Raw genomic sequence first — 26,870 nt, 5'->3', positions numbered from 1 at the left:
GGAGAAACACGAAACCCGGACAGCTTACAATTTCCCCCCGACAACTGCATCACGGGTTTGCAAATTGAACCACGACCTGCTCGAGCAAACCAATCTTCAATGGCCTTCTCCACAAGACTCTTTACTGCCACACGGAGTGTTGTGCGGCCATGTGCTGGAGGTAATGCCAACATGATGATGCGAACTGCGATGCCGGCGTTGAACAGGTATGAGGACCTACCCCCGTCTTCCGCGACGAGCACGGCAAGAACGATTGTTAATGACCATCTTGCGAGCAGACGAATGATGTCGTCACTTCTATCTTCGAACACCCTACAGCTTGCACGCGCCTCCCTTCTTCCGCCCTCAAGCCGCTCCCTCCTCGTCTCCACTACGGTCTCCGTCGAAGCCTCTGCTGCAGTCGTGGACGAGACCACCACAATCTCCACCGCGTTCAGCCTGCTCCCCCGCATTGGCGCTCTCAGTTTTCCGCAGTTCTCCCAGCGCAGATGGAAAGCCCGCGGTAACACGTACCAGCCGCGCACCTTCAAGCGGAAGCGCAGGTTCGGCTACCTCGTTCGCGCTAGGTCTCGGACCGGCCGGCGGATCCTAGCCGCGCGAAAGTTGAAAGGGCGGTGGTATCTCTCGCATTAAGCGACTTTGTTCTGTTGTACATAGAGAAATCCTTCGCCATATATAAAACTCATACTACTATACATCATACATAGCTAAGCCTTGTTACTCGGCCATGTACCCAAATTCTTGCTTCCGCACGCTGTCCCGATTAACTTTTTCCTCGGCCGTCAGCGCGCGGAACTTGATTTCGATAGCAGCAACGTCGTTGGTGATATTTTCCTCCGGTCGTCGCTTTTTATCCAGGTTCTGCATTCGCCGACGCTTGAGGATAACACGCCGGCCGATGGGGTGGAAATACGCTTTCTGTGTTTCGTCGTCGATGGAGAGTAACATCTCGTCTGTGTCTTGACTTGTGATTTCATAGTCGCGCGTGTATTCGAACCGGTACATTTCACCAGATTCGTCATTGTCGTCGTCGTGCTCGAGTAGTTCCTCCGCAGCCTCGGATTGTGAGAGTGACATTGCTTGTTTTAACTTTTCGCTCGTGTCAGCGTCTGCTAAAAACATGGACATGAATGTCTGTGTTTCTGTGCCCATCGGTCGCGCGACAGCCACATCGTATCTCGAATCGGACGTTTCCTGCATCCAGTTAACATCGCACTATAATTGGAGTTCTTTAAAGCACATACATCCTTCCCAGACATGCCAGGTGCGCTTCCCGCCATCTTCATCAGCAGATACTGCCGATCAAACATCTCGATATCAGGCACCACATCCCACGAATCCACAACGGTAAGGTTTTTCTTCGTGGGATGCCGAAACACGGTAATATCCTCCTTCGCCTGCTCAAACGTCTGCTCAATCGCCTCGAGCTGCTGTTGCGGATCGTTGACCTTTGCGGCGCGCTCGGCGGCTTTCGTGGCTGCTGCAGCCGTGCGCAGGGCGCGCGCTTGCTTGACAGCGTCGGTGGAGATGTATTCTGTGCGGCGGAGAAAGGCGACGCTGGGCTGGGATTTAGAGGAGCCGCCAATTTCGAAGGGATCGCGCAGGAGAAGGCGATCTGTGTCGTGGAGTGTGATCTCGCCCCGCTCGGGATACAGTTCTGTATATGTTAACAACTACTTCTTTCAACCATCATACACCACTGACATACTTGATTCGTCACCCTTATCAAAAACGCCACTAATCATGGTCATATCAAGTGGCATGCCAAGCTCGGCGTCAATATCGATGTTTGGTGGCTGCTGCTGCACGAGAGCAGAGAGGAACCCCGCGTGCGTGAATGAAGACAGCGGAATCGGCACGTCGAGCAGCTTCGGCGGACATGGTGGTGGCGGGAGGCCGTTTTGATAGCGCACACGCGCAATGTAGTCTTGCCGGACCGCGCGGGACATGGTGCGTGATAGTGGGTGGGAGGAGGATGTGTCTCGGTGTGTGCTTGAGGATGATGAGGGCCACGGAGTTGGATGAGTGTAAGCTAACGGGGTTGGTAGTTTCAACCCCTGACTGCTCCATGTACGTTCTTTGGACGCGTCGAAGCGCCTGCTAGGCCGTGGACCAGCTTCTCTAGCTAAGCGATTTTTGTCAGCAGGCGCCTGCGATAGTCTGCTAAGACTTGTAGTGTCGACGTATAGTTTGAGCGGTGGTTGGAGGTGTCGTGCGCCTTGTTAAGTCCACACCCCATTCTTTCGCTTAGCACTTCCGAACTCACATAGTACCACCTCCAGCACGCCTCCGGCGCAACAGAGTGCACCGCCCATCTCGCTCTTAAGACTGTCATGTATACTACATCGTGCTGGACAGATATTGCTTATTGTCTTCAGCATGGCAATACATGGAACCGACGGCACTGCGACAACTCCTCCCGACAGCAACATCCATGACTCGCTGGAGCAGCTAACTCTCGACACGGTATCCGAGCACATTTTCGAGCTGTTTTCTGCACACAAGCCGCATGATAATCAGAATCTCGGGTATATATCTCGCACAGAGCATGCGTTACATGTCACTGTGACCATGTCGGAGTACGACTTGTACAACGCGGAGTCGCGATATGTAGCCGGTAGCAGCAGCGGCGTGCGCAGGATTAACGCGCGTCAGAGAAGAGACGCGAATGCGACGACGACTAGATGCGTGCTGGAATTTGAGATTCACCAGTCACCTGAACTTCTCAACTCCACAAGCAACCACAACTCCACCACCGGTGCGGTTCTATGGCAAGTCTCCCCGCTATTCGCGCAGTGGGTTCTCACGCCCACCTCCGTCTTCCACCACCTCTTTGCGCGCTCGGATACCAAGATGCTTGAAATTGGTGCAGGAGTATCGGGGATTTTGGCATGTACATTGAGCGCGCCTATGTTGGCGCGGAGAAATGCTGGGGGGGTGTATATCGCGACTGACCAGTTTCAGATTCTGCCGTTGTTGAGAAAGAACGTGCAAAATAACATTGTCACCGTACAGGATTCGATTATGCGTATAAATCATCGAAAGCGAGAGGAGGTCGGTTTTGTGTCGTTGACGCTGGCAGGAAAGCATGCAAGCAGAGAGGAGCATAGCATCAAGGGACACCACCATTGTCAGAGCAGTACGGACAGTGGGCCTCGGATAGAGGTTATGGAACTCGACTGGGAACACGCACGAATGGATATTCAGCACATCCGAAGCAACATCTTTCCATCCGCCCCCTCTACCGACTTCGACGTCGTTATTGCATGTGACACCGTCTACAACGACTTCTTAATCAGTCCCTTCGTCGACACACTCGCCCTCCTGGCGGGTAATGACACGCACATTCTCGTCGCCATGCAAATGCGTGCGCACGATGTGCAGGAAGAGTTTATCACGACTGCTCTCGAGAAAGGCTTGGCGATCTGGCACGTCCCTGCGGAACAGCTGTCCACGGATATGCGGGACGGATTTGCCGTGTATTACATGCAAAAAATTTCTTAGGCTCTGTTCTGTTCCGAAATGTGTCTTAATTGTAATTTACTATTCTTCGCCTGTAGGCTAGTCGCAGCGGACACGCGTACGCAATTATGCGTCGAAGATGACGACGCGGCCGTCAACACCGGAGGAGGAGATTTTGGTCACGCGGCCACCTGCCAACAAGTAGGGGCGCAGTTTCCTAGATATTGTCAGCTTCCAGCAGCAATGAATCGCAAAGAAATACATACGTGATTGTGTTCTGGTGGACAGTGGGCAACGAGGTGCTGTCGAGCGCCGCAGCGGGAGTACCCTTCAAATCCATCTGTCTGAACATGTTCAACGCTGTGTTCTCCTTGCTCACGCTCTTCTTTGCAGTGGAAGGATCGTCAAGCGAGTGATCCAACACCCATCCAGTTTCGCCCGACCCGGAGAAGAGCACGGGATGGCAATCATGCCCGGCCGCGACGAACTCGTTCTCGGACAACCAAGTAAGCGTGACGAAGGGAAGGAGCGTTGTCGTGACGTTGACGATCGCGGCCGGCGGCTGATCCGGCGCGGACGGGTATACGATGGTGACGGAGGAGTCGTGGCTCACGAACGCGAGTGCGTTGCCGGAGGGTGAGAACGCAGAGTCGTGCACCCAGCCGCCACCGCTGGGTGAGACAAAGTCGCCACAGACGGTGTTGAAGGGGATGCGCTCGCCCCATGCCGTGGGCTCGGGCTTCTCGTCTACTCCGCGGAGGAACGTGGAAAACACGCGTGCGTGCGAATCGGTGCTGCCGGCAGAGAGGAGCACCGAGTTGGGGTGCCAGCTGACGGACAGCACGGTTGAGCGCAGGGGCTTCTTGATGTGGCGGGACACCCACCAATCGTCATCCTTCTCAAAATAGCACACTGCGATCGCGCGCGCGCCGGAGCCAACAGCGAACTTCTTCTCGTCCGGAGACCAGCGCACGAACGTCGCGGCACGGTTGATGCGCAGCAGTACGAGCATCGGCTTGTACGTGCCGTCGGTCTGGGGTTCCCACACAAGCGCATTGCGGTCCTGCGAGCACGTCACAATCCGGCCCGAAGTGGGCGCAATGTCAACCGAGGTCACAGTCTTGTCGTGGCCGGCGAGCGTGGTCAGCAACGAGTACTTTGGCGTGGTGGTATCGTAGAGCTCGACGGATATGTCGCGGGCGACGGCTAGCTGCGCCCGGTCGGCGGAGAAGGAGTGATCCGCAATTGGCAAGGTGCCAAGGTTATGCGGTTGGTGCGGCATGGTTGAGATCAGCGTGGTGCAAACAGGAGCGCAACTCTACTGTCTGTAAGGATGGTGGTGCAGAGGTCGTGGACTCGGGAAGTGACAAGCCAGTTCGAAGTCGCAGTAAATCACAGATCACGAACAGCTCACATAGATCACAACTCATCGCGAGTCCGCCTCGATGAAAAAATGACTTCACCAACCTTCTCTTCGCCGTGCCTCCCCCCCAGCGGCCCGGTCGTTGATCCATATTCGCCTTCAGCTGGTCCGTCGGGAATAATTTTGAAGTGCAGTCATGAGTGCGAAAGGCAGCAACGGTTCGGCGCCGTCAAAGGTCATCGTGCGTTCGGTATCGCGGCCACCAGTGCGCTCGAAGCGCGACCATAGGGATGGCAACAAAAGCAACAAGCGAGGGCCAAAGAAAGCTGGAACTCGTTCCAATGAACCGCCGTCACGGCAGCGTGCCCAGATGCTTATTGTGCCGACGCAGACATGGCACGCGACAGACCTGCTCGACCCTCTTCCCGCCTCGAATGACGCCGACGAGAAAGCAGAAGCGCTCAGCACCGGGGCGCAGGAAGCGCTGTTGAAGCACGCGACAACGCTTCTCGAGATCGAGACCGAGAACTACATCAACGGCGGTGCTGCAGGCGGCGCGGCGGCTGCGTCGTCCCAGAAGCAGTTCCTGAATGAGATCATGAACGCCGGTACATTGTCGGACAGAATTTCAGCGCTCACGCTTCTGATTCAAGAGTCACCTCTACACGCGACGCGCTCGTTGACGGGTTTACTTGCCCTCGCGAAGAAGAAAAATCGCTCTGCAGCGTTGCAGGCTGTTGAAGCGATTAAGGATCTGTGCTCGAATGGCAACCTACTTCCGGACCGCAAGCTCGTCTGGTTCACTGCTCGAGATGTCTCTGCACTGAAGCTCTTGAGCGCGGTTGCGAACGGCGACAAGAAATTCGACGGCAAGACTGCCAAGCTCGCGCGGCAGTACATGGTGCTCTGGGCATTCGAGGACTGGCTCAAGGCGTACTACTTTTCCTTCGTGCAACTGCTCGAGACGCTGAGTCACGATAGCGTCGTGCACGTGCGCTCGAGCGTGTTGTCGGATATCATAGACTTGATTCGCTCAAAGCCCGAGCAGGAGGTCAATTTACTTCGTCTCGGCGTGAACAAGCTCGGCGATGCTGATAGACGGACTGCGTCGCGCGCGTCACATCTGATTCTGTCGCTTGAGCAAGCGCATCCGGCTATGAAGCGTGTGATTGTGAACGCGATCTCGGAGCTGTTGTTTAGACCAAATGCGGACTACCATGCGCGGTATTACTCGATGATCACGCTCAACCAGACTATTGTTACGAACCAGAATAAGGATCTTGCAAACGTGTTGATCGAGATATATTTCAGCATATTCCAGCGTTTGATCGCCGAGGCGAAGCACGAAAAGGACGAAAAGCTTGCGGAGAAGACAGTAAAAAAGGGAAGGTGGAAGAATAAGGAGAAAGAGAAGCAGACCAGCAACCAACAAAAGGCAATCAACCTCTCGTCCGAAGCGCGGGAGGAAGCCAACATGCGCTTGATGTCGGCTATTTTGACTGGCCTGAACCGCGCGTTCCCGTTTACGTCGCTCGAGGAGGACAAGTTTAAGCCACACTTACAGGTGCTCTACGACGTGGCGTACTCTGGTAACTTCAACACGCGACTGCAGGCGCTCATGTTTCTGTACCAGATCGCCTCGGCGGGACAGGTGCAGACGGACAGGTTCTACCGCACGCTGTACGAAAGCTTGCTCGATCCGCGCGCGATCAATTCGTCGAAGCAGGCGCTATACCTGAACCTCGTGTTCAAAGCGGTCAAGAGCGATACCAATGGTGAGCGGGTGCGCGCATTCGCGAAGCGGTTGATGCAGATCGCTACGGAGACACTGAACGTGGGGTTTGCGGCCGGTGTGCTGTTTTTGCTGAGCGAGGCCGAGAACTCGGCGCCGTATCTGCGGAAGTTGATCACGGAACCGGCGGACGCGGATGACGAGGAGGAGATATTCAAGGACGCGCCAGATGAGGAGGACACAAAGACGAGCGCTGCGGTGGAGACGAAAGCACCGACGACACAGCTATACGACGGGAAGGCGCAAGATCCGTTGAAGGCGCAAGCGTCAACGACGTGCTTGTGGGAACTGCTGCCGCTGACGCGACATTTCCATCCTACGGTGACGCATTTCGCGACGAATTATCTTGCGGGATCAAAGTCTGAGCTTACGCGACCTGACCTGGCATTGCACACGCTTACGCATTTTTTGGACCGCTTTGTCTACAAAGTTCCGAAATCGAAGAACAAGGACAAGAGCGGCATTACTGCTGGCAGCGGTGCTGGGAGTATCATGCAGCCGATGGCGGACAGTAGTGCGTATATGAACAAAAGCGTGTTGTTGCTGTCTACCAAGGCCGCGCGACAAGGCGTGCCGACTGCAAATCTTGTGGATTGGAACAAGGTTGTCAGGGAGGCTGCGGCTGCGGTGAAGGCGCAGACGCAGAACAAACAGGCGCCGGACGAGCAGTTTTTTGCGCAGTACTTTGTGAACAAGGGCGTGCGTTCAAAGGCAGCCCGGAGCAAGAAAGGCGCTGAGGAGATCGAAATTGATAGCGATGGCGATATCGCGGCGGATATTGATGATGACGGGGATGAGTTGGACGATGAGGAGGTGTGGGATGCGATGGTGAAGAGTCGCAAGGACTTGGAGGAGAGTGAGGATGACGACGACAGCGACGACGATGACGATGAGGAGAGTTTGGATGATGACGTGGAAGATGAGGGACTTGACGCGGACGACGAGTCTGAGGGCGGCGGCGAAGTTGAGGTGGAGCACGAGGACGACGATGACGACTCGATTGATGAGGCTGCGCTGGCGGCTGCGTTTGAGAGCAGTGACGATGACGACGAAGATGACGAGGACGAGGACGAGGACGAAGAAGATCTCGACGTGATGTTTGAGCGCGAGAACATGGAGCTGAACGAGCCGGCGGCCAAGGGGAAGAAGGCGAAGCGGAAGGTTGAGGAGGAAGACGCACCGGCGGAAGACGGGGCGGGCACGGAGAAGAGCAAGACGAGCAAGCGACGAAAGTTGAAGGCGCTGCCGATGTTTGCGTCAGCGGACGACTACGCACATCTTCTGTCTGATGACGAGTAATCTGTATGATATGATGCATGGGAAGGTACAAAAGTTTGGCATTGATTGAGTCTATTGTAAATTTAGTGTAGCAATGTATATGACGATCAAGTGGTGAAGAAGTTTGGGAGGGACTTTGCCCACTTTGGCTCGACGACGAGAAGTTCCGCCTCGGCGACGGTGACGGGCGGCTTGCCGTCGGTAGGAATGGTCTCAATATGGCCGTGGACCCAGGCCTTGCGACCCTCGTGCTTCTCGACGTGGCCCTTGAGCGCATAGAAGTTGTCAGCGTAGGCAGGGGCTCTGTAGTTGATAGAGAGGGAGGCGGTGACGCCGACATGCGAGGGCAGCACAGGAAATGCGGTGAAGACGAGAGACTCATCAAGGATGGTCGCGAGCATGCCGCCGTGCACAATTCCCGGGTGTCCGCAGAGATCGCGGCCGAGGTGGAAGACGCCGACCGTCTCGTTTGTGGTCTCGTTCGAGAACATGATGGGCACGACCGTGAGCCTGCGGGGTCCAGCGAGGGGACCGGCAGTAAGGTTATGTTCGCGAAAGGCGTCGGGGATGCGGTCGTGCGGGCGGGTCTCGATCCAGGCGGGGTCAGCGCGGAGCTGGCGGACGAGGGGGATGTCGAGAAGGGCTGTGTCAACGTCTAGGGCGGGAGGTGTGGCGGGATCGGTGGAGGCCGGAGAAGCGGGAGCGGCGGGGTGAAGCGCCGCGGGGGCAGAGACGGCAGCCATGGCGTAGCGGGTGGAGGCGTACCCTGCGATTACGAGGAGGACCGGGGCGACGAGATACTTGAGAGCGAGGAGGGAGATGCGGAGGACGCCGTGGAGGAGAGATTTGCGGGGTTTTGAGGAGTTTGGTGGGGGGGGTGGCGGTGGAGGGGCTGAGCCAGCGCTTGTGGGGGAGATTTGAGCCGCGGTAACAGCGCCAATGGAAGAGGATGCTGAGAAGGAGCGGTGGAGACTAGGAGAGGCAAACGGAGCAAGGAGGATGCGTGCAGGCGGGGGGGAAGAGAGTGGGGCCGCGGAGACGCGTTGCGCGGCAAAAGAGCGCGCCAGGATTCTGCGGGAAGACATGCTGTTGGGGGCGCTGAGTCGGGCGCTGTGGCGGGGATGCGTGGAAGACGCCGGTGGAGGATCGCAATAGACTTGGTGGAGAACGCGCAGTGCGGGGAACGGTCGCCGCCGGATGGCTTCCGCCGGAGCACCGGAGCAGCGGCCTCACAACCAAGCAGCGCTCGATGTCTACGGTAGCTCCTGCATATTTAATCGCTCTATGTCTATGCTAGACTCCGCGACTACGGCGTGGAGGTCGTCTTCAGTCGGCGCTCTGTCGAAGAGTACAAGAGTGCGGGGGCGGGGCGTCGGTCTGCGTAAAACGGCCGAGCAGAGTGCGTACAGCACAGTTCCGAGACACGGGGTTTGTAGCGTCACGTGAATGCCACGTGATGCGGTGTTAAACCCTGATGCTGACACTTCAGACTGGAGCGTGACTGCGTTTAGCCCTAAATAGGTCTACCCAGTGCGCATCTGGGATACCGCAGACTCTGCGCCCATCGTCATCTTCGTCCTGCTTGTCGTTTGCACCCACGCTCTATCCCCATCCGCCTTGACCGCATCACCGCAGCAATGGGTATGTCCGCCACTGCGGCATTCACGTCTCCATCCCACGCTAACATCTCCAGGTCGCGTTATTAGAAATCAGAGAAAGGGCGCGGGCTCGATCTTCACGTCGCACACCCGCCTCCGTAAGGGCGCAGCCAAGCTCCGCACACTCGACTACTCGGAGCGTCACGGCTACATCCGCGGCGTCGTCAAGGAAATCGTCCACGACCCTGGTCGCGGCGCGCCTCTTGCCAAGGTCGTCTTCCGCGACCCTTACAAGTTCAAGCTCCGCGAGGAGACCTTCATCGCCAATGAGGGCATCTACACTGGTCAGTTCATCTACGCCGGCAAGAAGGCAGCCCTCACCGTGGGCAACGTCCTCCCCCTTGGTTCTATGCCTGAGGGTACTATCGTTAGCAACGTTGAGGAGAAGGTTGGCGACCGTGGTGCACTCGCGCGAACTTCCGGCAACTACGCCATTGTCATTGGACACAACCCCGACGAGAACAAGACCCGCCTAAAGCTGCCTTCGGGTGCTAAGAAGATTGTCTCCTCCGACGCCCGTGGTGTCATCGGTGTCGTCGCTGGTGGTGGCCGTGTCGACAAGCCCCTGCTCAAGGCCGGTCGTGCCTTCCACAAGTACAAGGTCAAGCGCAACTCTTGGCCCAAGACTCGTGGTGTGGCTATGAACCCCGTCGACCATCCCCACGGTGGTGGTAACCACCAGCACATCGGTAAGGCCTCTACTATCAGCAGAGGTGCTGTTCCTGGACAGAAGGCTGGTCTCATTGCTGCCAGACGGACTGGTCTGCTCAGAGGTACGCAGAAGACCAAGGATTAAACCTTTGTTTTTGTGTGTTTCTGTGTCTATATACTTGTTTGTTCAATATGGAAAAAGTAATGTCATTTTTCTACCTTCTACACAAACAACTCGGGCACGATTGTCTTGAGCTCTGCCAGGTCGCGGACCTCGCAGTCGCCGACTGGGACCGCCGGAGAAGGGTCTTCGGGCTCGAGAAAGTGGGCCGCAAGTTTCCACCCAAAAGCCTTTGCACCTCTGACGTTTTCTGCTGGTGTGAGTCATTGTGCATTTCATGGTGAGGTGTACACGTACTTGCACTGTCATCCACGAAGTAGCACTTGTTCTTGTCTGTGACTCCGGCCTGTTGCATGGCTGCAGGTGTGAGTGTATGATGAGAACAGAGAGTAGACGTTGTTACCTCTTGTGAACATCTCCGGCTTGGGCTTGCATACAAGCACGGGCTCAGTGTAGTCGCAGAACGTGCAGCCTGTGAGGTGAGCTTCTGACTCTCTGTCAAATTAGAAGTAGCATGCGCACCTTCAAATAAGTCCTCGACATCTAGGGCCTTGATAACACGTCTGTAGATGATTAGTGGTGAATCAGTCGTCTGAACCGAGAAGGACAACTCACGATGCGTGCGTCTTGTAGGCGTTAGTAAGGAGCCATAGCTTGACCTTTGATCTATTGAAAGATTCAAGAAAGCTCCGTAGTTTAGGGTCTGTATTGTGTCAGACCGGTGAACGGGTGTAGGGAGCTGAGTAGTACCTGGCTTGATGATGTCGAAGATGGGGATCGAGTCGTCGACTTTGCTGTTGTAGTCCAGCGGATCTAGGGGACGGATACGGTATTAGAAGCATGGTTTAGTGTAAGGTGGTGATCTGGTGCGTACCGATACTGTGGTGGCGTACTAAGCGCGTAAGTTAGTATTGCGTGTGGGTATGGCGGGTGGTCACTTACCGAGGCCTTCGATAGCGAGTCCGTAGTCCTATACAACTTGCGTCAACACTCCGGGCGCTACACGTCCTTCCTCAAAGCAACATACCATCATGTACTGTGTATGGATCCTCAATGCCTCCTCCTCAGATACGTCAAGTTTCAACTTGAAGTAGTCGTCAATCTTGCTCGACATCAAGTCGAGAATCTTCAATGAGCGCGGGTACAGGCCTGTGAGGTGTGAGAATTCGACAACGGGCACTAAAACGGAGCTGATATACAGTTGTCAATATCGAAGAAGAACACGGCTTTCTCTTCCATGGCGGCCATGATGTTTAGTGTAGGTGAGTGACCGACGAACATGTACGTTCGCGAAGCTGATGTCGTTGCGCGCCGCACGTCGCGTCAAACGCGCTTTTAACTCCACCCTCTTCTCCTCTTCAACACCCCCCCTTCCTCTCACCACCGATCAACGCGCAATGTCGACAGACGCATCGACAGGAGATGTACACGCTCTCTTTGACCCTGTCGTGGAGTGCCAGAAACTGTTTGACCTCCGCGAGCGCGTGATCGCTGGCGAGTTTGCGCAGTTTGCGTTGCCTTCTCAGGGTGCTCAGACACAGCAGCGCAAGTCGCAGCAGCAACAACAGAAGCTTGAGAAGTTACCGGAGACGAATAAGGATGAGAAGTTTATTAAGCTGAAGCTGAGTGAGGAAACACTGGCGCCACCGCCTCCGTCACTCCCGTCAGCGCCAGAGCCGGTGTGGCCGCTGCCGACTGCGGAGAACCAAACGATTGCGTCAGCGCAAGCACCAGTTGTTGCGCCTGCGATGCCGGTCGTGTCCACACCAGTCGAGATACCGATTGTGCAAGCTCAAGTTCCAGCGCCAATCGCGGCCCCGCTGCCTCCGCCACCTCCGATCTCGATGACAGAATCGGCTGCACCCACAATACAAGCACCACCGCCAGCTCCGAACGCATCCGCGCCACCTGCACAGACTACGACGGAAATGACTCAATCGATCATCACTGCTGCGCCTGCTGCGGAGACGTCAGTGTCGCCGCGGCTGCCTACATGGTCAGCATCCTCCTCAGCCCCGGCACCGGCTGCTCCTCCGGCCACTGCAGACGCAGCGCGCCCACCACCGCCTCCATCTCAGTCACAACAGCCTCCGCTACAAGCGTACTACGACTCAGAATACTACCGTGCATATGGTGGTGCTCCTCCGCCACCCCCTCCTCCACGTACGCAGACGCCGGGCCCATATCCGCCTCGGGCGGAGGACGGGCAGTATGACTCACCGGACGAGTTGAAGAGGAAACGGTTTGAGTGGGAGCAGCAGGAGGACGAGCGGATGAAGAGACGCGTGCAGGATGATCCTCGTGTGCAGGGGCCGCCGCCTCAGCAACAGCAGCCACCTCCACCGCAGCAACCACCGCAACTCTCAGGACCGTCTCAACAAAACCCGGTACCCCCGCGCGCAGATATGCCATACGACCCACATGCAGCGGCGGCGGCTGCTGCAGCTGCTGCCGCCGCCGCCGCTGCCGCGTACTACCAAAACCCTTACGCACCACAACAGCCTCCACCACCGCCAGACGCGTATGCAGCATATTACGGCTACCCGCCGCAACCGCCGCCACAGCAGCTGCGCTATGATGAGTATGGCCGTCCGTATCCGTATCCCCAGCCTCAGGATCCGCGATATCCACCGCCGCCGCTGCCGCAGTACCCGCAAGGTCCGTACCCCCCTCCGCCGCCGCAGCAGCAACAGCAGCAACCGATTCCGCAATACTACGACCAACGACCGTCGCAGCAACCGCACTCGGTTGTGCCGCCACCGCCGCCACCCCCGCAGCCCTCCGGACAGCAATCGCAGCATCAGAATTCACAACAGGGCGGCGGATCACAGGCTCCGGTGATCGTGGAGGACGGGTATACCCGTGACCAGCAGCGGGGTTATGAGTTGTATATACCGTCAGCAGCGAAACCGGGGCGGTATCAGACGGCGTCGTTGACGACGGTAACGCCACAGTATGGAACGTATCAGCCGCCGGCGCAGACGTCGGGGAGAGGTGCGAGCGGTGGGTGGAATCAGTATTAGAGGGGAGAGTGAATATGGCTCTAAATGTATAGAATATGATGATAAGATATCTGACAGTATATATGCTAAAATATCGGTTACGACGTGCTGTAGGAATTGCAAGCCTGGCGGGAGGAGATACGGTAGCGCGACGTGACCGTCGGTTCAGACACAACGCGTAAACGCACAACTCTCGCCATCAAATATGAATTTAACTGACTCTCGAAATACAAATACAGACTAATGTACAACACTTAAAAAGAAAGAAGAAGGCCGGCCAGGTCTATTAGACTAAAGTACAAATTTTACACACAAAAAATCATAAGAAGTTACTCGAACATGTTGGTGGGTATGTTGTGAAGCAACCAGGTGAGGGAATGCCACTTTCCATCAGGGCGAATACGAAGCTGCTCAAGCTCGTGACAGCACTCGTCCGCGGATCTACCGGTGGACATGCCTTTCTCGACGGCGTCGTAGACGGCGCGCTGGCGCTGGAACTTCCTGCTCTGGGCAGAGCGCGCGCCACCACGCCAGGCTGTGCCGTGCTGGTTCTCTAGAGAGCGGATGGATGGTCCGCCCGCAACACCAACAGCATACTCTATCCACATGTCTTTGACGCTGCGCACGTTGACGGCCATCACGTAGAGCAGTCCAGTGCTTTCGCTGCGGCGGTCAGCGAGCATATGCTGTGGAGGCTGTTGTGGAGGCTGTGGGGGTTGTGGAGGGGGCTGTTGCTGTTGCTGCGGTGGTTGTGGAGGCGGCGGTTGTTGTTGTTGCTGTGAGAGTGGGCGCAGGCCGGTGGACATGGGGACTCCCATGCGGTGGGATTGGATAGAAGGGGAGGTCACGTTGACTAGTGGCATACGCTGTTGTTGCTGTACTTGCTGGAGCTGCACAGCTGTTGCCTGTTGTTGCGCGGCCGCAGCAGCTGCTGCTTGTGCTTGAGCTTGCGCTTGAGCCTGTGCTTGAGCCTGTGCCTGGGCTTGAGCTTGAGCTTGCTGGTGTGCGTGAACAGATTGCGATTGAGGAATCGGTTGTTGCTGCATGAGTGGTTGGTGAACCTGCTGTGGAGGTGGCGGCGGCGGTTGTTGTTGCTGCGGTGGCTGCGGTTGTGGTGGTTGCTGCTGCTGTGCCGCAAGTGAAGATGGCCGCGCAAGCTGTGGATGCATCTGTGGCGGCTGAATCGGCGCCGGCAGACGTTGCGGCGACGGCTGTTGCTGTTGCTGCTGCTGCTGGCGGGCGGGGGGCTCGCGAAGCCGGGCAAAGTGCTCGTGCATGCGCCGTGTCGCGGAGTCTATTAGCTCGAGGTCGCGGTCGAGCTCGCCGATGGACCTGCCGCTGCCGGGCGCGCTGCCGGCGTGATGCATCGCGTCGACGACGGCTGAGTAGTCTGCGCGCATCTGGTGCCGCGTGCGCTCCGCGTCGGCTGCAAACTCGCGCTTTAGTGCTTTCATGTCGTCGGCGAGAACAGCGACCTGGCCGAGAAGGTCGTCGAGCTTCGCATTGACAGCATTAATAGACTCAGACACCTCCTGGCGCTCGGCACGCGTGTTGTCGGAGATATACTGCATCTCCTCGGCAAAGCGAGTGAGAATCACGTTGGAGGTCATGTTTGCGGTGCTCTGCATCGCCGCGCGTATGTCGGAGAGGATGCCGCGCACCTGGTCGTCATTGATGATGGTGCCGGGCACAGTGGAGGGCGGTGCGGGGTCGTTAAGGATACGGTCTTCGCCCCAGCGCGGCATGTCGCCAGCGCGCGGCATGGCGCGGGGGAGAGGAGGATATTGGGGTACTGGGGTATCTGGCGGAGGAGGACGCGTCGGGGTCGACGCGACGCGACTTGAGTCGGGATGGGATCGACTCCACGTCGCAGAAGCGACAAAGTCGAGTCGTGTCGTGTCAGTGATCACGTGCGTGGGACTGGTACTTCTTCTACGCTGTCGCCATCGCGACCAGCTCAGCGGTTTAAGCGCCGGACGCGCGAGCAGTGTTAAGATCGCTCAATTGCTGGGATTTGTCATACGCGAGCTGTTGTCATTGTTGCAGGAGGTGAAGATCTACTTCTCACATACTTCACATCCCGTCTTCCACCACCATGATCCGCCCGGTTGTTCGCTTCGCGCCCTCGTACTGTCCGGCCTCCATTGCCAAATGGCGCTCTGACCGTACCGGGCTGCAGCTCGTTCTCGTCTCCCACGAGCGTCCGACCGTTCAAGGCTTCTTTGCCGTCGCGACAGAGTGCCCCGACGACTCGGGCGCCCCGCACACTCTCGAGCACTTGATCTTCATGGGCTCGACGCACTACCCGTTCAAGGGCTTGCTCGACACCCTCGGCAACCGCGCCTTTTCCTTCACAAATGCCTGGACTGACACCGATTCGACTGTCTACACACTATCCACTGCGGGTTGGCAGGGCTTCCGCTCGCTGCTCCCGGTATACCTCGACCACGTGCTCAACCCCACGCTCACCGACGAGGCCTGCTACACAGAGGTCTACCATGTGGACGGCAAGGGCAACGAGAAGGGTGTCGTGTTTTCTGAGATGCAGGCTATTGAGAACGAAGCTGACGAGATTGCGCGGCTCGCAGCTCGCAAGATCTTATACCCTGCCGACTCGGGCTACTCCAGCGAGACCGGCGGTCTGATGGGCGCACTGCGCGTGCTCACGAATGACCAGATTAGGGAGTTTCATAAGCAGATGTACCGGCCTGACAACCTGTGTCTGATCATCATCGGCACTGTGGACGAGACTGAGCTGCTCGACACCGTCGCCGAATTGGACAAGACTCTACCCTCGCTTCCATCGACACCCAACCCCCGGCCATTCGTAGACTCCATCGCGGTGCCCGCGCTCTCTGAGACCGTCGTCAGTGAGGTAGTTTTCCCCGACAAGGACGAGTCTGCTGGCAGTGTGTGGTTGTTCTTCCAGGGCCCCGCAGCTACTGACATCCTCAAATGCACGCTCGTCACGCTGCTCACGACATACCTCACCGATGGCGATGTCTCGTTACTGCGCAAGGCGCTCGTCGAGATCGAGACCCCGCTCTGCAACGACGTCGAGGTCAGCACCGAGAACTTCATCCGCGAGGACTTTGCACTGCTCTTCCGTAATGTGCCAATGTCCGAGCACGCTTCCTTCGTCGACAAGGTGTTTGCGATACTGCGACAGCACATAGACAACGACGAGTTCGACATGGCGCGCATGGCGGACGTCATCCAACGCGAGCGGCTGCAATATCAGCTCAACGCCGAGCGCGATCCGTCGACGTTCGCCTCCGCCATCATCGCAGACTTTCAGTATGCCCCACTCGACGGCACGAATCTTGAAGCCGCTCTTGGCTCCTTTGCGGATTACGATGCCGCCGCTGCATTCACAAAGGCTGACTGGGTCGCACTTCTGCGCAATGTCCTCGTCGCCGCACCGTACATCGCCGTACTCGCGAAGCCGTCGGCAGAGCTTGCAAAGAAGATCCACCAGGACGCCAAGAAGCGTCTGCGCAAGACACGTCACGATCTTGGCAAGGAGGGCCTGGAAAAGTTGTCAAAGCGGCTGAAAATGGCAAACGACGCGAACGAGCAGAAAATTCCTGATGACTTGATTTCCCAGTTTCCTGCGCCGGATCCTGCAAAGGTGAAATTCATCAACACCGTCTCTGCGGTCGCCGGGTTTGCAAACGGCGGCGACGTGCAGGAGAGCGAAGCGCAAGCGCTTATCGATGCTGATGCTGCGGGAGCAGTGGTGCCACTTTATCTCCATTTTGAGCACGTCCAATCGAACTTTGTCGGCATCAATATCAACCTCTCAACTTCCGTCGTACCCGTCGAATCCCTCCCGCTCTTACTCGTCATCCTCGAGGGTTTCTTCGCCGTGCCTCTCGTCCTCAGCGACGGCACCGAAATCGACTTTGAGACCGTGGTCCGTGACCTGCAACAGGACACCATCACGACCAGCAATGTCATCGGTTTCCACGGCGAGTTCCATGAGACCGTGACGTTTGAACTGCAGATCACGCCGGACAAGTACACAAAGGCGATCGAGTGGTTTGCAAAGCTGATGTGGAAGAGCAAGTTTGACAAGCAGCGCTTGCAGATTGTGCTGGAGAAGTTGATCATGGCGTTACCGGAGCGGAAACGCGCGGCGTCAATGGTTGCGAAATCCGCGATGAACAGGATTTTGTACACGAAGCGATCGGTCAAGCGCGCGATTGACCTGCTAGAGAGCGAAGTGTTTTTGCTTGAACTTGCTCAGGATCTAAAGACTGATCCTGAGTCTGTTATCGCCCGGTTCGAGGAGTTCAGGAAGACCTTTTTCCGGCCCGACAACATGCGCGTGTTTGTTTGCGCCGATGTCAAGCAGCTTGCCGCCCCGGTGCAGAGCTGGATTCCTTTCCTCGCGAAAGCACCGACCCCGGCGACCGCCGCGCCGCCCACTATCCCACGCACAATCTCAAACCACAGCGCCGAAGGCTCCTCTCTCGGCGGCAACGCATATATCCTCCCGGTGGCTGCGACTGAGTCGTGCTATGCGACCATGATCACGCACGGTCCCGCTGACTTTACCTCCGCGGACCTCTTCCCTCTGGCCGTAGTCTCGGCGTACCTCGAAGCTGTCGAGGGCCCGTTCTGGCGCGGTATTCGCGGATCGGGTCTTGCGTACGGCGCGCACATGACGCGCTCGACGGAAGATGGCACGCTCGCCTTCTCGCTCTACCGCGCTGCAGATGCCGTCATCGGCATCCAGCGCGCGCGCGAGATCGTCACTGGTTACGCTGCCGGCACAACACCGTTTGAACCTCTTCTTGTCGCATCGGCAGTAAGTTCGATCGTGTGTGAGCTCGCGGAGGCTGGGTCGGACGCCTACGCGGCTGCGTCGCGCAAGTTCGCACATGAGGTGCTCCGCGGGCTCGGCGCGCGTGCGCAGGAGCGGTTTCTCGCCGGTGTGCGCGACGTCACGCCCGCGCACATGCAGGAGGTCACGCAGCGTTTGCTGATGCCGGTGTTCTCTGCAGAGTCTGCCAGTTTGTTTGTTGCGTGTAATCCTTCCAAGATCGAGGTTTTGAGCGGCGGGTTTGAAAAGTTCGGGTATGCGGTCGTCGTGGACCCGTTTCATTCACTTGATAAGGCTGGCGGGGAGGAAGCGGCTGAGAGTGATGACGGTGAGGAGAGCGAGGATAATGAAGATGATGACAGTGACGAGGACGACGAGGATGAGTCTGGATCGTCCATGGATGAGGATGAAAGCGAAGGTGACGACAGCTCCGACAAGGAGAAGTAGACGGTCTACACTTTGTACTTGTATCATACATAGAGCTAATGTTACGACGATTTTGACCATAGCAGACGAAAACTCTCTCCTTATCTCAATATTGCGAGTATTTATCATATATTAGACACGGCCGTCTACAAGAAAAACCGTCTGGGCATACATAGCAGATTAACAATAAACACAAACAAAGAGAGACAGAGACCCAAAGATTAGTAGCATTAGACAGAAAAATGAGTATCACGGAAGAAATAACAATACGCCCGGACCGTCGTAAGTGCCAATGGATGGAATACTTGTTGATAGGTTAAGAAGAGAAACAGAGCCAGTGATTTACAATATGAAGAGAGGCATCTAGAGATAAGGAGAAGAAAAGCGCAATCGTAAAACATGAAAACCTGCCGGCGAGCGCGCGAATGATGGATAACTTTTTTGTTCCTAAATACCAGTGTGATAAGGGAAGTCGGGAGAAATATTAGAAGGTTGAGAAATGAAGTCAAAAGCGCAGCCTGAACGTCGCAGTCATGAGGACATTAGAATCGAGAGAATAAAAGAGACAAAGATCATTCGCAAGATATAATGGTAGATAGAATTTGCGCCGTACCAAGAAAAGAAACTGTGATATTTATCCGTAAGTTTTTCTCGCTTAAACTGGGATATCGATGATCGAGATCGAGCTCACGACTGGCGGAGAGGTGCCGATCAGGTCGTCCGAGATCGTAGACGCGTCGGTGAGCGAGCTGAGCGTGGATTCAGCGGTCGAAGGGACCTCCGAGCTCGGCGTGCTCGCGGTGGTGTTTTGTGGGCATTCTCGGCTCTAGGAGGACTCGGTTAGTCATAACTGTGGGAAGAGGAGCAGGAGAAGCAAAACGTACAATGTGTCCCTGTTCGCCGCATCGGTAGCACGTCTTGCCCGCCGTGCTGAGTGGCCCGCCGTTCGGTGCAGTGCAGTCTCGGCTCTGGCCAAGCGCGTTAGCTCTATCTAACCCCAACCCTCGCGATAGCACGGTGATGTGAACGTACGATATGTCCCAGCTTGCCGCATGCGTAGCACTTCATCGCCTGCGCCTGGCAATCCCGCGCGTAGTGGTTCGGTCCACCGCATTTGTAGCAGGTCGCCGCACGCTGTGTGGGCGCGCCGACCCCGGAAGCCGCCACGGTGGTATTTGTCGGGATGTATCGCGCCATTGGCATGAGCCCTGTCCGCATAGCGGGGATGCCTCTAAACGCGGCGGCCTGTGCCGCGGCCGCGGCGGCCGAGTTCTGCATGCTCAAGTACGCGGCCGCAAAGTTAGACGCCGCGCTGGCGACCGGCGAAGTGCTGTTGGCGGAGAGGTTGATGCAGTTGCGGGCGACGTGACCAGGCTGGCCGCACGAGTAGCAGCGGCCCGTAATGAGTGCGCCGGTCATGCGTAGCGTCGGGCAATCGGCTTGCACGTGGCCGAGGCCCTGGCAGTGGTAGCATTGCTTGGCTTGAGGGGAGGTTAGTTTCGTAAACAGCCCGCGAAGACGGCGTACTCACTTTCGGTTGTGCGTGGGTGTGGGCATGCGTTGGATTCATGGCCTGTAGCTCTCGTCAGTACCATTTGCACGGCAATTGCATGCCATTTACATACCTGGCTGCTTGCAGTTATAGCAGAGCCGCTCCGGTGAGCTGCACACCTCGGCGAAGTGGCCGATGTTGCCGCACCTAGAACATGCTCGTAAGTCTTATCGCACGAGCAAGGCCTGTTGCAACTGCGGGGAAGCGTACTTGTAGCAAGCGCGCTTGGAAAGGGAAGACATTGTCGGTCGGTATGGAGAGGTTGCTAAGCACGACGAAAAGTGTACCGAATGGCGTTGGGGAAGCGTGTGTTGAGGGCGACGCCGAGGGGGTCTAGTCTAGTGATAGCGAAGACGTCGAAGGCGGCGAGTGAGATAGGGCGGCGAGGAGAGAAGCAAGGGGAAGGGCGATATGTGTGATATGCAGGACCTGTGGGACGGGTCGATGGGCAGGCGGAGGTCGGGGAGTCGGGAGCAGGCGACGGCAGGAATCAGAACGGTGCACGAGGGAACAGAGGGAAAGGAGAGAGAGACGAGCAGAAAGCTACCATAAGAGAGAAAGGAAGCGTCGGAGCGCGGGACGATGAAGATAGCGAACGACGAGCATATGTGTTCGCCATTTGAGACGCGGCCACAGGGCGCACGTCCGCCCTTACTCTCACTTTCCGTTCGCGTCGTCGACCGTCGCGTGCGCGCACGCACGGTGCGAGCGAGCGGCGGCGGCGGCGCGGCGCGGCGCGCATGTGCTTGTGTGCAGAGTGTGTGAGCGCGAACCACAGATATGTGAGAGAAATGCCATAAGTGCCTGCTTACGGTCGCATGCGCGAAAGCCAGCTGGCGGCGCTGCCGCCGAGTCGCGCGCACAAGGCCTTGTTTGTGTCGCGTGTGGGTTGTCACAAAAGTCTGAAATGTCACAATCACGGAGCGAGCAGAGAAGAGGTCACAGGAGCACGGAAGGGAAAGTGAGCGAGAGAGCGACACAGAACAGCCATATGAGGCTCGTGCAGCAGGCGAGTCGCAGCCTGAACTGGCCGTGAATAGGTTTGCGAAACGACGGGACGCACAGACTGCGCTGTTCACACGGCACGAATATTGACGGCGGCGAGGAGCCCAGGGTCCAAGGCAGACACCGACACGCGCCCGTCGCGAAACAACAACGCCAGTAGCGCGCAGCAGCGCGAGCGTCTCCGACACGCGTACGCGTCGGCCAGTGGCGTCTCTCCAGCAACCGTCCGCGGTAGCAGAAACAAGCAGCGGCTTCGCCGTCGCGATAATTGTCGTGCACGCGCAGACATCTCGCGCTCTCTCCTCGCCCGCGCGCGCACGAGCCCGCCGATTGCCGGGAGTTGTGGCCCCGGTTTCAAAACTGTCAGTGTCCCTGATCTGCTCTGCTGCAACCGGTTCCTGTCAAGCCGATAACGATATCGCATATTATGGTTCCTCCAACCGCAGCATCGCGGGCGAAACGCAGGGCACAACTGTACCGGTCAGCACTAAATCACTGACAAGCAGCACTAGTTTACCAACGATCTAACGTCAACTTTTTTTCAGTGTCTCTGGAGCGTACCAATGCATGCTTCTCCATTATTCGCCTGTCCGCGGGCCCAGTCCGCGGCGACGTCCTGTCAACCTCGGCAAACGAGATGCGCGGACGAAATACGGACATAGCTACACCGCGGCATGCAGCTGAGTGAGCTATGCGGATCTGCAGGCGTCGCTGAGAGAACGGCCGCGGTTTGCAAAACTGGCAGCGTGCAGCATGCAACCACTCCGCCGGCCCTCTGGCTCGCCCGCTCATCTCGACTACCGCGTGGCTGCAAGAGCCTGAGCTCTTCCAGAAGCCTTCGCGACCGCGCGGCCCGGCCCCGGCAGAACGCCGTATCTAACACCGTCAGGGCACGCGACTGATTGGAGAGGCACAGGGCAGCACCGAGGCAGCAACGCGGCCACCGGCCAGTTAGTTAACTAAAATGCCCGAGCAACTAACTAAAACGCTACCTAAATCGTCGGATTAGTTAGTGCCCTGCCTAACTCGATCCGCCGCGCCGCTCTCGCGCACTGCCTGGGTGGGGCTGTGACTCGGACCCAGAAGATACAGTGACAGGCCGCGACAGTCTGCAGAAGCCCTTGTTGTTGCCAACAGATCTGAAGGGGGAGCGGACTGCGTGCGTAATTAGATAGCCGGGCGCAGGAGCACACCGCCGCAGCAGGCCTCCGGCATCAAACAAATAGCGTTCCGCAAGCGAAACAGGACCCTTAAGAACACCGATCGAGATAGACCGAGCCGCCGCGCGTGCCAGAAGCTCCGCGATCATTTCTCTCCGTGATAACTGGGCACAAAATAAGTGGCATGATGATCACCGCGTCGCTATATAGCTCCACCACTACCGCACGCAGCATCGTCGAGACTCCAACCTGCCGACCAGCTTGAACCGCTGCCCACACACCCTCTGTTCTGTCTGCAGCGATGTATGGCTGCATGGCGCAAAATAAACACATAGACCAAGAGCAGGACGCCGCCGCTGCTCGCACGCTTTTAGGCTTAGACTTCCCGGCGCGCCGCCCCATTTCTCACGCGCGGCGGCGATCATCATCAGCACCCAAAACCATAAAGCAGAGCTGCGTTGGGATAGCGCGTCAAGCGAGAACTCTGCTCGGTGCGAAAGCGGAGCGTTCAAACTCGACTCGTCACACCGCGATAAGAGAGCCCTGGGCGCGCACACGCGGCACGGCGGTCGTTGGGCGGGACCATATTATTAAGAGCGGCGGGTGAGTGGTCTTGGGCGCTGTTCTCGACGTCCGCGAGCCCGCTGGATGCCAGCGGAATAAGAGAGGCTGGGCGCTGGCGGGAGAGTCTATGTCGTCGTTGTCACGTCGCGTCGCGTCGCGTCGTGGCGGAATCCGCGAACCGGACGGGCCGCAGTCGACAATCGCCATACGACTCGAACCGGCGCAGCTGAACCCGCCGGGAGAGATAATGCCATCTCACGAACCCGGCCGCTCTTCAACTCCGTTCTCCTCTCACCTCCGCTCCGGCTGCCTCTTCCTCGGCCTCCTCCTCCGCTCACACACGCCTCCAAAGTCGGAGATGCCGACCGCAACCGGTTTCGAGCGGCGGCGCCGATTAATCCCGCCCAGGCGCTCGCCCGACTCTGTGCCTTGAACTACTACCGCCGGTTGGCGCCTCCGTGTCGCCTGGCAATCGCGTGTATGTCCACGTGCGGCCTCTCGGAGGCTGAGCGCGCACAAGTGCAAGCGCAGCTATATCTTCTTGCATAAAGGAGTGTTCTGTGTTTTGTAAACATGCGTCGCGCTTCGCGTGTCCTGGACGCGTTCGCCCTCCCCTGATTGGAAATGTACTGTGACCATAAGCCGCACGAATTGTAAGCGTGCAATCGCGCAGTTCGAATCCAGCGCCACCACCACTTCGACCAGTTCTGCGCTGGGGGCCAATGCCATCCAGACATGTACTGCTGCTAATAGCGCTCCCCATATGATATGTCGATGGCGCCTGCTCAAGTCGATCCGTACCGGAATTCCCTCTTCCGGACGCAACCAACGCCTTGCCGCCGGCCGCGAAACCGGCCAGGCCGTACGTGACCCGTGTGACCATGAAAAACGCCCCCTCCCGTTCTCCTCGATCGGCATCCCTGAATTGCCCCGCCGCGACCGTCCCGCAGACCAGAAGAGGTGCCCTGCGGATACGGCTTCCACGCCAGCGGGTCCGGATAGGCTCTTGCAGATGACCTGTTGCCGGCGGGCCAGTCTAGAGGGTTGTGCGCCCGAGCATAGCTCGATTCTTGGACAACGGATAGCAAGTCCCCTGAGCGCATCTCGGGAATAGTTCTTGATCTACCATACGGCCCGTGTATAGTAGTGTGCCAGCTATAGCAAATCAGCAGAATCGTAATCCGATTGCAGTGTAACTACGACTCATTGCGAATTAACCAGCGTCATTGCGCCTTAAGATTTCACTTCGCGCACACCTTGACATCGTCGTGATATAAGTTGACTCCTTGTCGCGTCCCAGACAGTACATTTCTTCTCGAGATCTACTTCTTCATGTAGCAGGATTCTATTCCTCTTCAAACACAGCCAGCCCAAGCGCAAATACCACCGGGGCCACCTTCAAATAGCACCCATCGCCCTCTGGCTCTCCGGCGGGTATATGTGTATACCATTTCTATGAATCCTCGGGTAACCGTCGTGCGCAGGCGCATATGTACGCTGTGTGTGCCGCCCTGTGGTTGACGTACGTGTCAGGAATGGAGTTCGTCCGGTGATAACGGGTAGTGCGAGGTATATCGGGACGAGACAGATGGTACTTGTTGAAGCACCACGAACAAAGGCGCGAAGAAACTCATGCTGGGAACATGTACATGCTCCGTGACGCTATGCCTCGCGCGCTTGTGTACGGCGCAGTATGCCATGTCGTGTGCTGCGCTCATATGATCCGTCCGCCATCCCGTCCATACACGATCCGTTGCCTTATGTTGCTCGTTCCTGCTCACGTCGCGCTCCACATCTCCTTTCCTCATCTCAGCAGCTCTCTCGCCAGGTATCTCTTCCTGTGCATCTATATCTCATCAAGCTCGGCAAGACACCCAACCACCACTCCAAGACTCGCCATAAACCCATTCACCCCGACCCGCAACACCCGATCCGATGCCGCTGCAAACTCTGCAACCAGCTCCCCGCTTCGTCCGCCCTCCCCCGCCGCCGGACCGTGCCGCAGCTGTTGCGTAAACTGGTCCGGCTTCAACTCCGGATCTGGCGAAATCGCTTTGTACGCGATTTCTGCTTCCCGGCACGACGGGAATGGTATTGTCAGTGTTCTGTACCGTGCCCGGTATTAGCAATGGCAATTGGAGAGGGTATCCCAGCATGTGCTTACAGGTAGTGCTTGTGGTCTGTCGACATCGTGGTTGGTGTTCGCAGGGTGACGTTGGTCTCTCGACGGAGTCATGAAGCTGCGCATCTCAAATTATAGCTTAACACCCAAGACCCAACGATGACCTCACCGCCAACCTCTCCCTTCCATCCTGGCCTCATCTCTCTCTCCACCAGTTCTGTACTAATCAAATATATATAACTAACCCTAAGCAAAAGCACAGACTACTAATAATATTTGCAAATAGACAGACGAGGGGGGCGAGTCCTGACAATAAAAACACTGCACGCACTACTTACAAACTCTTACACACGCAACGCGCAAAAGACTCACAAATACACACATGTACTCACCATTGTAGAGGAAGCTTGAGTTCGAATACATTGTTACCAAGAGCACAACCGCAGATATATGTGACAACGGTGCAAGAGAACACGTTCCATATTTTTGAAAAGAGAACAAAGTTATAGAGAAGAGAAAGAGAAACACAAAGCACACACAAAAGAAGAGCTCGAGGAGCAAACTCACTAATAAGGACGACTGGTCCTCCCCCTCTCCGAGAGGAAGAAAAAAAAGAAAAACGCCGAAAAGAAGACTATTCTACATAGCCCGCGCTCGCACCGCTCTAAGAATCTGGTCCTCCTCTTTCCTTAATTCTTTCCTCCGCCAAGGTAGTCAACAGCCTCATTTTTTTCGCAGTTGGCGCGTTTCTTACTTTGCTTCCTCCGAGGCAGGCGCGGCGGCCGCAGCCGCAGCCTCCGGCTCGGGCTCGGCGGGCGCAACCTCGGACATGTCGGAAGTCCAGAGCGTCAGGTTATCTCGGAGCAGCTGCATTATGAGCGTCGAGTCCTTGTATGACTCCTCGCTGAGGGTGTCGAGCTCGGCGATGGCGTCGTCGAACGCCTGCTTGGCGAGGTGGCAAGCGCGGTCTGGCGAATTTAAGATCTCGTAGTAGAAAACAGAGAAGTTGAGCGCGAGGCCGAGACGGATAGGGTGGGTCGGTGGCAGCTCCGCGATCGCAATCTCGGACGCAGCTTTGTACGCCTCCAGCGAGGCGTCGGCCGCGCCCTTTCGCTTGTCACCAACGGCGAACTCGGCAAGGTAGCGGTGGTAGTCGCCCTTCATCTTGTAGTAGAAGACCTTGGACTCGCCGGTCTTGGCAGATGCAATGAGGTGCTTGTCGAGAACGTCAAGGATGTCCTCGCAGATCTTGGCGAGCTCCTCCTCGATCCGCTGGCGATACTCCTTGATGAGTGCGACCTGGGCCTCGTTGCCCTTGCTCTCCTCCTTCTGCTCAATGGAGGAGACGATCCGCCAGGACGCACGTCGTGCGCCGATCACGTTCTTGAACGCAACAGACAGAAGGTTCCGCTCCTCGACGCTGAGCTCCTCGTCCGCGGATGCGACCTTCTTCATGTTGTCGACCATCTCTGCACCAAGACTGTTAGCTCGGCACCGCAGTGCGATCGAATCTGCAACGCACCTTCGTAGCGCTCTGCCTGCTCGGCGAGCTTGGCGAGATACACGGAATCTTCTCGGGACGTCATATTGCTGCCTATACTGAAAGCAACACGTTAGCTCGACTGCCGCCGATTTACACACATGTCTGCATCCTCCTCCCATCCGATCCGTCGCGTCCCGTCCCGTCCGCATTTCTGAATAAGGGGTATTTCGCGCATGCGCCGTGGCAGCGCCAGTGGTTGTGGCGACTGCCGCCGTGATCTGCAGCGCCATGCCGGCCGTCGCCGAGCGTACCATAATTTTTTAGATCCACGTCCGCCCAAATTCCGATCGTCCAGTTGTCCACCATTGCCAAACAAGCACACCACACATATGCATGCGCAGAA

At 57.1% G+C, this 26,870-nt stretch overlaps 14 protein-coding genes across 14 annotated transcripts; 6 read left to right on the top strand and 8 right to left on the bottom strand.

The window, feature by feature from the left end:
• The first annotated feature begins 55 nt into the window (after nucleotides 1–55).
• Nucleotides 56–695, top strand: V1518DRAFT_410852 (mitochondrial 54S ribosomal protein bL34m). The gene is made up of 2 exons (XM_066902706.1): nucleotides 56–203; nucleotides 276–695. Exons 1-2 carry the CDS (start codon nucleotides 100–102, stop codon nucleotides 631–633), a joined length of 462 nt encoding a protein of 153 aa, XP_066762691.1. The 5' UTR covers nucleotides 56–99; the 3' UTR covers nucleotides 634–695.
• Nucleotides 650–2,000, bottom strand: V1518DRAFT_410850 (RNA polymerase II-associated). The gene is made up of 3 exons (XM_066902705.1): nucleotides 1,709–2,000; nucleotides 1,245–1,657; nucleotides 650–1,194 (listed from the first exon to the last, which is right to left on the bottom strand). The coding sequence occupies exons 1-3, from the start codon at nucleotides 1,947–1,949 to the stop codon at nucleotides 718–720; spliced, it is 1,131 nt and encodes a 376-aa protein (XP_066762690.1). The 5' UTR covers nucleotides 1,950–2,000; the 3' UTR covers nucleotides 650–717.
• Nucleotides 2,001–2,069: 69 nt separating this feature from the next.
• Nucleotides 2,070–3,702, top strand: V1518DRAFT_410847 (uncharacterized protein). The gene has a single exon (XM_066902704.1). The coding sequence runs from the start codon at nucleotides 2,380–2,382 to the stop codon at nucleotides 3,502–3,504; it is 1,125 nt and encodes a 374-aa protein (XP_066762689.1). The 5' UTR covers nucleotides 2,070–2,379; the 3' UTR covers nucleotides 3,505–3,702.
• V1518DRAFT_410845 (WD40-repeat-containing domain protein) lies at nucleotides 3,343–4,806 on the bottom strand. Its single transcript, XM_066902703.1, has 2 exons — nucleotides 3,729–4,806; nucleotides 3,343–3,679 (listed from the first exon to the last, which is right to left on the bottom strand). The coding sequence occupies exons 1-2, from the start codon at nucleotides 4,742–4,744 to the stop codon at nucleotides 3,589–3,591; spliced, it is 1,107 nt and encodes a 368-aa protein (XP_066762688.1). The 5' UTR covers nucleotides 4,745–4,806; the 3' UTR covers nucleotides 3,343–3,588.
• A 128-nt stretch (nucleotides 4,807–4,934) lies between these two features.
• Nucleotides 4,935–8,017, top strand: V1518DRAFT_410844 (CBF/Mak21 family-domain-containing protein). Its single transcript, XM_066902702.1, has one exon. The coding sequence runs from the start codon at nucleotides 5,022–5,024 to the stop codon at nucleotides 7,914–7,916; it is 2,895 nt and encodes a 964-aa protein (XP_066762687.1). The 5' UTR covers nucleotides 4,935–5,021; the 3' UTR covers nucleotides 7,917–8,017.
• Nucleotides 7,896–9,264, bottom strand: V1518DRAFT_410843 (HotDog domain-containing protein). Its single transcript, XM_066902701.1, has one exon. The coding sequence runs from the start codon at nucleotides 8,978–8,980 to the stop codon at nucleotides 8,003–8,005; it is 978 nt and encodes a 325-aa protein (XP_066762686.1). The 5' UTR covers nucleotides 8,981–9,264; the 3' UTR covers nucleotides 7,896–8,002.
• Nucleotides 9,265–9,481: 217 nt separating this feature from the next.
• V1518DRAFT_410840 (60S ribosomal protein uL2) lies at nucleotides 9,482–10,429 on the top strand. The gene is made up of 2 exons (XM_066902700.1): nucleotides 9,482–9,536; nucleotides 9,589–10,429. The coding sequence occupies exons 1-2, from the start codon at nucleotides 9,533–9,535 to the stop codon at nucleotides 10,347–10,349; spliced, it is 765 nt and encodes a 254-aa protein (XP_066762685.1). The 5' UTR covers nucleotides 9,482–9,532; the 3' UTR covers nucleotides 10,350–10,429.
• Nucleotides 10,427–11,564, bottom strand: V1518DRAFT_369409 (HAD-like domain-containing protein; the record flags this gene model as incomplete). The annotated part of the gene is made up of 10 exons (XM_066901273.1): nucleotides 10,427–10,575; nucleotides 10,623–10,682; nucleotides 10,729–10,797; nucleotides 10,848–10,888; nucleotides 10,941–11,028; nucleotides 11,076–11,138; nucleotides 11,200–11,217; nucleotides 11,268–11,295; nucleotides 11,353–11,474; nucleotides 11,525–11,564. The coding sequence occupies 10 exons, from the start codon at nucleotides 11,562–11,564 to the stop codon at nucleotides 10,427–10,429; spliced, it is 678 nt and encodes a 225-aa protein (XP_066762684.1).
• Nucleotides 11,565–11,670: 106 nt separating this feature from the next.
• V1518DRAFT_410834 (uncharacterized protein) lies at nucleotides 11,671–13,601 on the top strand. The gene has a single exon (XM_066902699.1). It carries the CDS (start codon nucleotides 11,723–11,725, stop codon nucleotides 13,346–13,348), a length of 1,626 nt encoding a protein of 541 aa, XP_066762683.1. The 5' UTR covers nucleotides 11,671–11,722; the 3' UTR covers nucleotides 13,349–13,601.
• A 55-nt stretch (nucleotides 13,602–13,656) lies between these two features.
• On the bottom strand, nucleotides 13,657–15,180 carry V1518DRAFT_390347 (transcriptional activator of glycolytic enzymes-domain-containing protein; the record flags this gene model as incomplete). The annotated part of the gene is made up of 2 exons (XM_066901749.1): nucleotides 14,341–15,180; nucleotides 13,657–14,061 (listed from the first exon to the last, which is right to left on the bottom strand). The coding sequence occupies exons 1-2, from the start codon at nucleotides 15,088–15,090 to the stop codon at nucleotides 13,657–13,659; spliced, it is 1,155 nt and encodes a 384-aa protein (XP_066762682.1). The 5' UTR covers nucleotides 15,091–15,180.
• Nucleotides 15,143–18,773, top strand: V1518DRAFT_410832 (Metalloenzyme, LuxS/M16 peptidase-like protein). Its single transcript, XM_066902698.1, has one exon. The coding sequence runs from the start codon at nucleotides 15,423–15,425 to the stop codon at nucleotides 18,600–18,602; it is 3,180 nt and encodes a 1,059-aa protein (XP_066762681.1). The 5' UTR covers nucleotides 15,143–15,422; the 3' UTR covers nucleotides 18,603–18,773.
• Nucleotides 18,774–19,109: 336 nt separating this feature from the next.
• V1518DRAFT_58642 (zinc knuckle protein) lies at nucleotides 19,110–20,512 on the bottom strand. Its single transcript, XM_066906631.1, has 6 exons — nucleotides 20,344–20,512; nucleotides 20,207–20,280; nucleotides 20,113–20,154; nucleotides 19,614–20,062; nucleotides 19,466–19,549; nucleotides 19,110–19,407 (listed from the first exon to the last, which is right to left on the bottom strand). The coding sequence occupies exons 1-6, from the start codon at nucleotides 20,373–20,375 to the stop codon at nucleotides 19,237–19,239; spliced, it is 852 nt and encodes a 283-aa protein (XP_066762680.1). The 5' UTR covers nucleotides 20,376–20,512; the 3' UTR covers nucleotides 19,110–19,236.
• Nucleotides 20,513–24,708: 4,196 nt separating this feature from the next.
• Nucleotides 24,709–25,052, bottom strand: V1518DRAFT_425228 (CTAG/Pcc1 family; the record flags this gene model as incomplete). Its single annotated transcript, XM_066905902.1, has 2 exons — nucleotides 24,709–24,967; nucleotides 25,027–25,052. The coding sequence occupies 2 exons, from the start codon at nucleotides 25,050–25,052 to the stop codon at nucleotides 24,709–24,711; spliced, it is 285 nt and encodes a 94-aa protein (XP_066762679.1).
• A 682-nt stretch (nucleotides 25,053–25,734) lies between these two features.
• Nucleotides 25,735–26,570, bottom strand: V1518DRAFT_436597 (14-3-3 protein; the record flags this gene model as incomplete). The annotated part of the gene is made up of 2 exons (XM_066906300.1): nucleotides 25,735–26,453; nucleotides 26,507–26,570. The coding sequence occupies 2 exons, from the start codon at nucleotides 26,568–26,570 to the stop codon at nucleotides 25,735–25,737; spliced, it is 783 nt and encodes a 260-aa protein (XP_066762678.1).
• Nucleotides 26,571–26,870: the final 300 nt, after the last annotated feature.

The sequence above is a fragment of the Limtongia smithiae genome, assembly GCF_038497785.1.
Source record: "Limtongia smithiae strain NRRL Y-17922 unplaced genomic scaffold V1518scaffold_1, whole genome shotgun sequence".
Taxonomy (NCBI): Eukaryota; Fungi; Ascomycota; class Lipomycetes; order Lipomycetales; family Lipomycetaceae; genus Limtongia; species Limtongia smithiae.
Note: the sequence above shows the minus strand (reverse complement) of the source record. Positions and strands in the feature narration are given on the sequence as shown.

Excerpts from the sequence above, each read along its gene's own strand:
- V1518DRAFT_410852 (XM_066902706.1), top strand. The coding sequence starts at position 100 with ATGGCCTTCTCCACAAGACTCTTTACTGCCACACGGAGTGTTGTGCGG. Across the intron at positions 204-275 it reads ACTGCGATGCCGGCGTTGAA|CAGACGAATGATGTCGTCAC; the intron begins CAGGTATGAGGA and ends CCATCTTGCGAG.
- V1518DRAFT_410850 (XM_066902705.1), bottom strand. The coding sequence starts at position 1,949 with ATGTCCCGCGCGGTCCGGCAAGACTACATTGCGCGTGTGCGCTATCAA. Across the intron at positions 1,658-1,708 it reads TGATAAGGGTGACGAATCAA|AACTGTATCCCGAGCGGGGC; the intron begins GTATGTCAGTGG and ends TAACATATACAG. Across the intron at positions 1,195-1,244 it reads CTGGCATGTCTGGGAAGGAT|GAAACGTCCGATTCGAGATA; the intron begins GTATGTGCTTTA and ends AACTGGATGCAG.
- V1518DRAFT_410847 (XM_066902704.1), top strand. The coding sequence starts at position 2,380 with ATGGCAATACATGGAACCGACGGCACTGCGACAACTCCTCCCGACAGC.
- V1518DRAFT_410845 (XM_066902703.1), bottom strand. The coding sequence starts at position 4,744 with ATGCCGCACCAACCGCATAACCTTGGCACCTTGCCAATTGCGGATCAC. Across the intron at positions 3,680-3,728 it reads GTCCACCAGAACACAATCAC|GAAACTGCGCCCCTACTTGT; the intron begins GTATGTATTTCT and ends GACAATATCTAG.
- V1518DRAFT_410844 (XM_066902702.1), top strand. The coding sequence starts at position 5,022 with ATGAGTGCGAAAGGCAGCAACGGTTCGGCGCCGTCAAAGGTCATCGTG.
- V1518DRAFT_410843 (XM_066902701.1), bottom strand. The coding sequence starts at position 8,980 with ATGTCTTCCCGCAGAATCCTGGCGCGCTCTTTTGCCGCGCAACGCGTC.
- V1518DRAFT_410834 (XM_066902699.1), top strand. The coding sequence starts at position 11,723 with ATGTCGACAGACGCATCGACAGGAGATGTACACGCTCTCTTTGACCCT.
- V1518DRAFT_410832 (XM_066902698.1), top strand. The coding sequence starts at position 15,423 with ATGATCCGCCCGGTTGTTCGCTTCGCGCCCTCGTACTGTCCGGCCTCC.
- V1518DRAFT_58642 (XM_066906631.1), bottom strand. The coding sequence starts at position 20,375 with ATGTCTTCCCTTTCCAAGCGCGCTTGCTACAA. Across the intron at positions 20,063-20,112 it reads ACACCCACGCACAACCGAAA|CCAAGCAATGCTACCACTGC; the intron begins GTGAGTACGCCG and ends CCTCCCCTCAAG. Across the intron at positions 19,408-19,465 it reads GCGGCGAACAGGGACACATT|AGCCGAGAATGCCCACAAAA; the intron begins GTACGTTTTGCT and ends GAGTCCTCCTAG.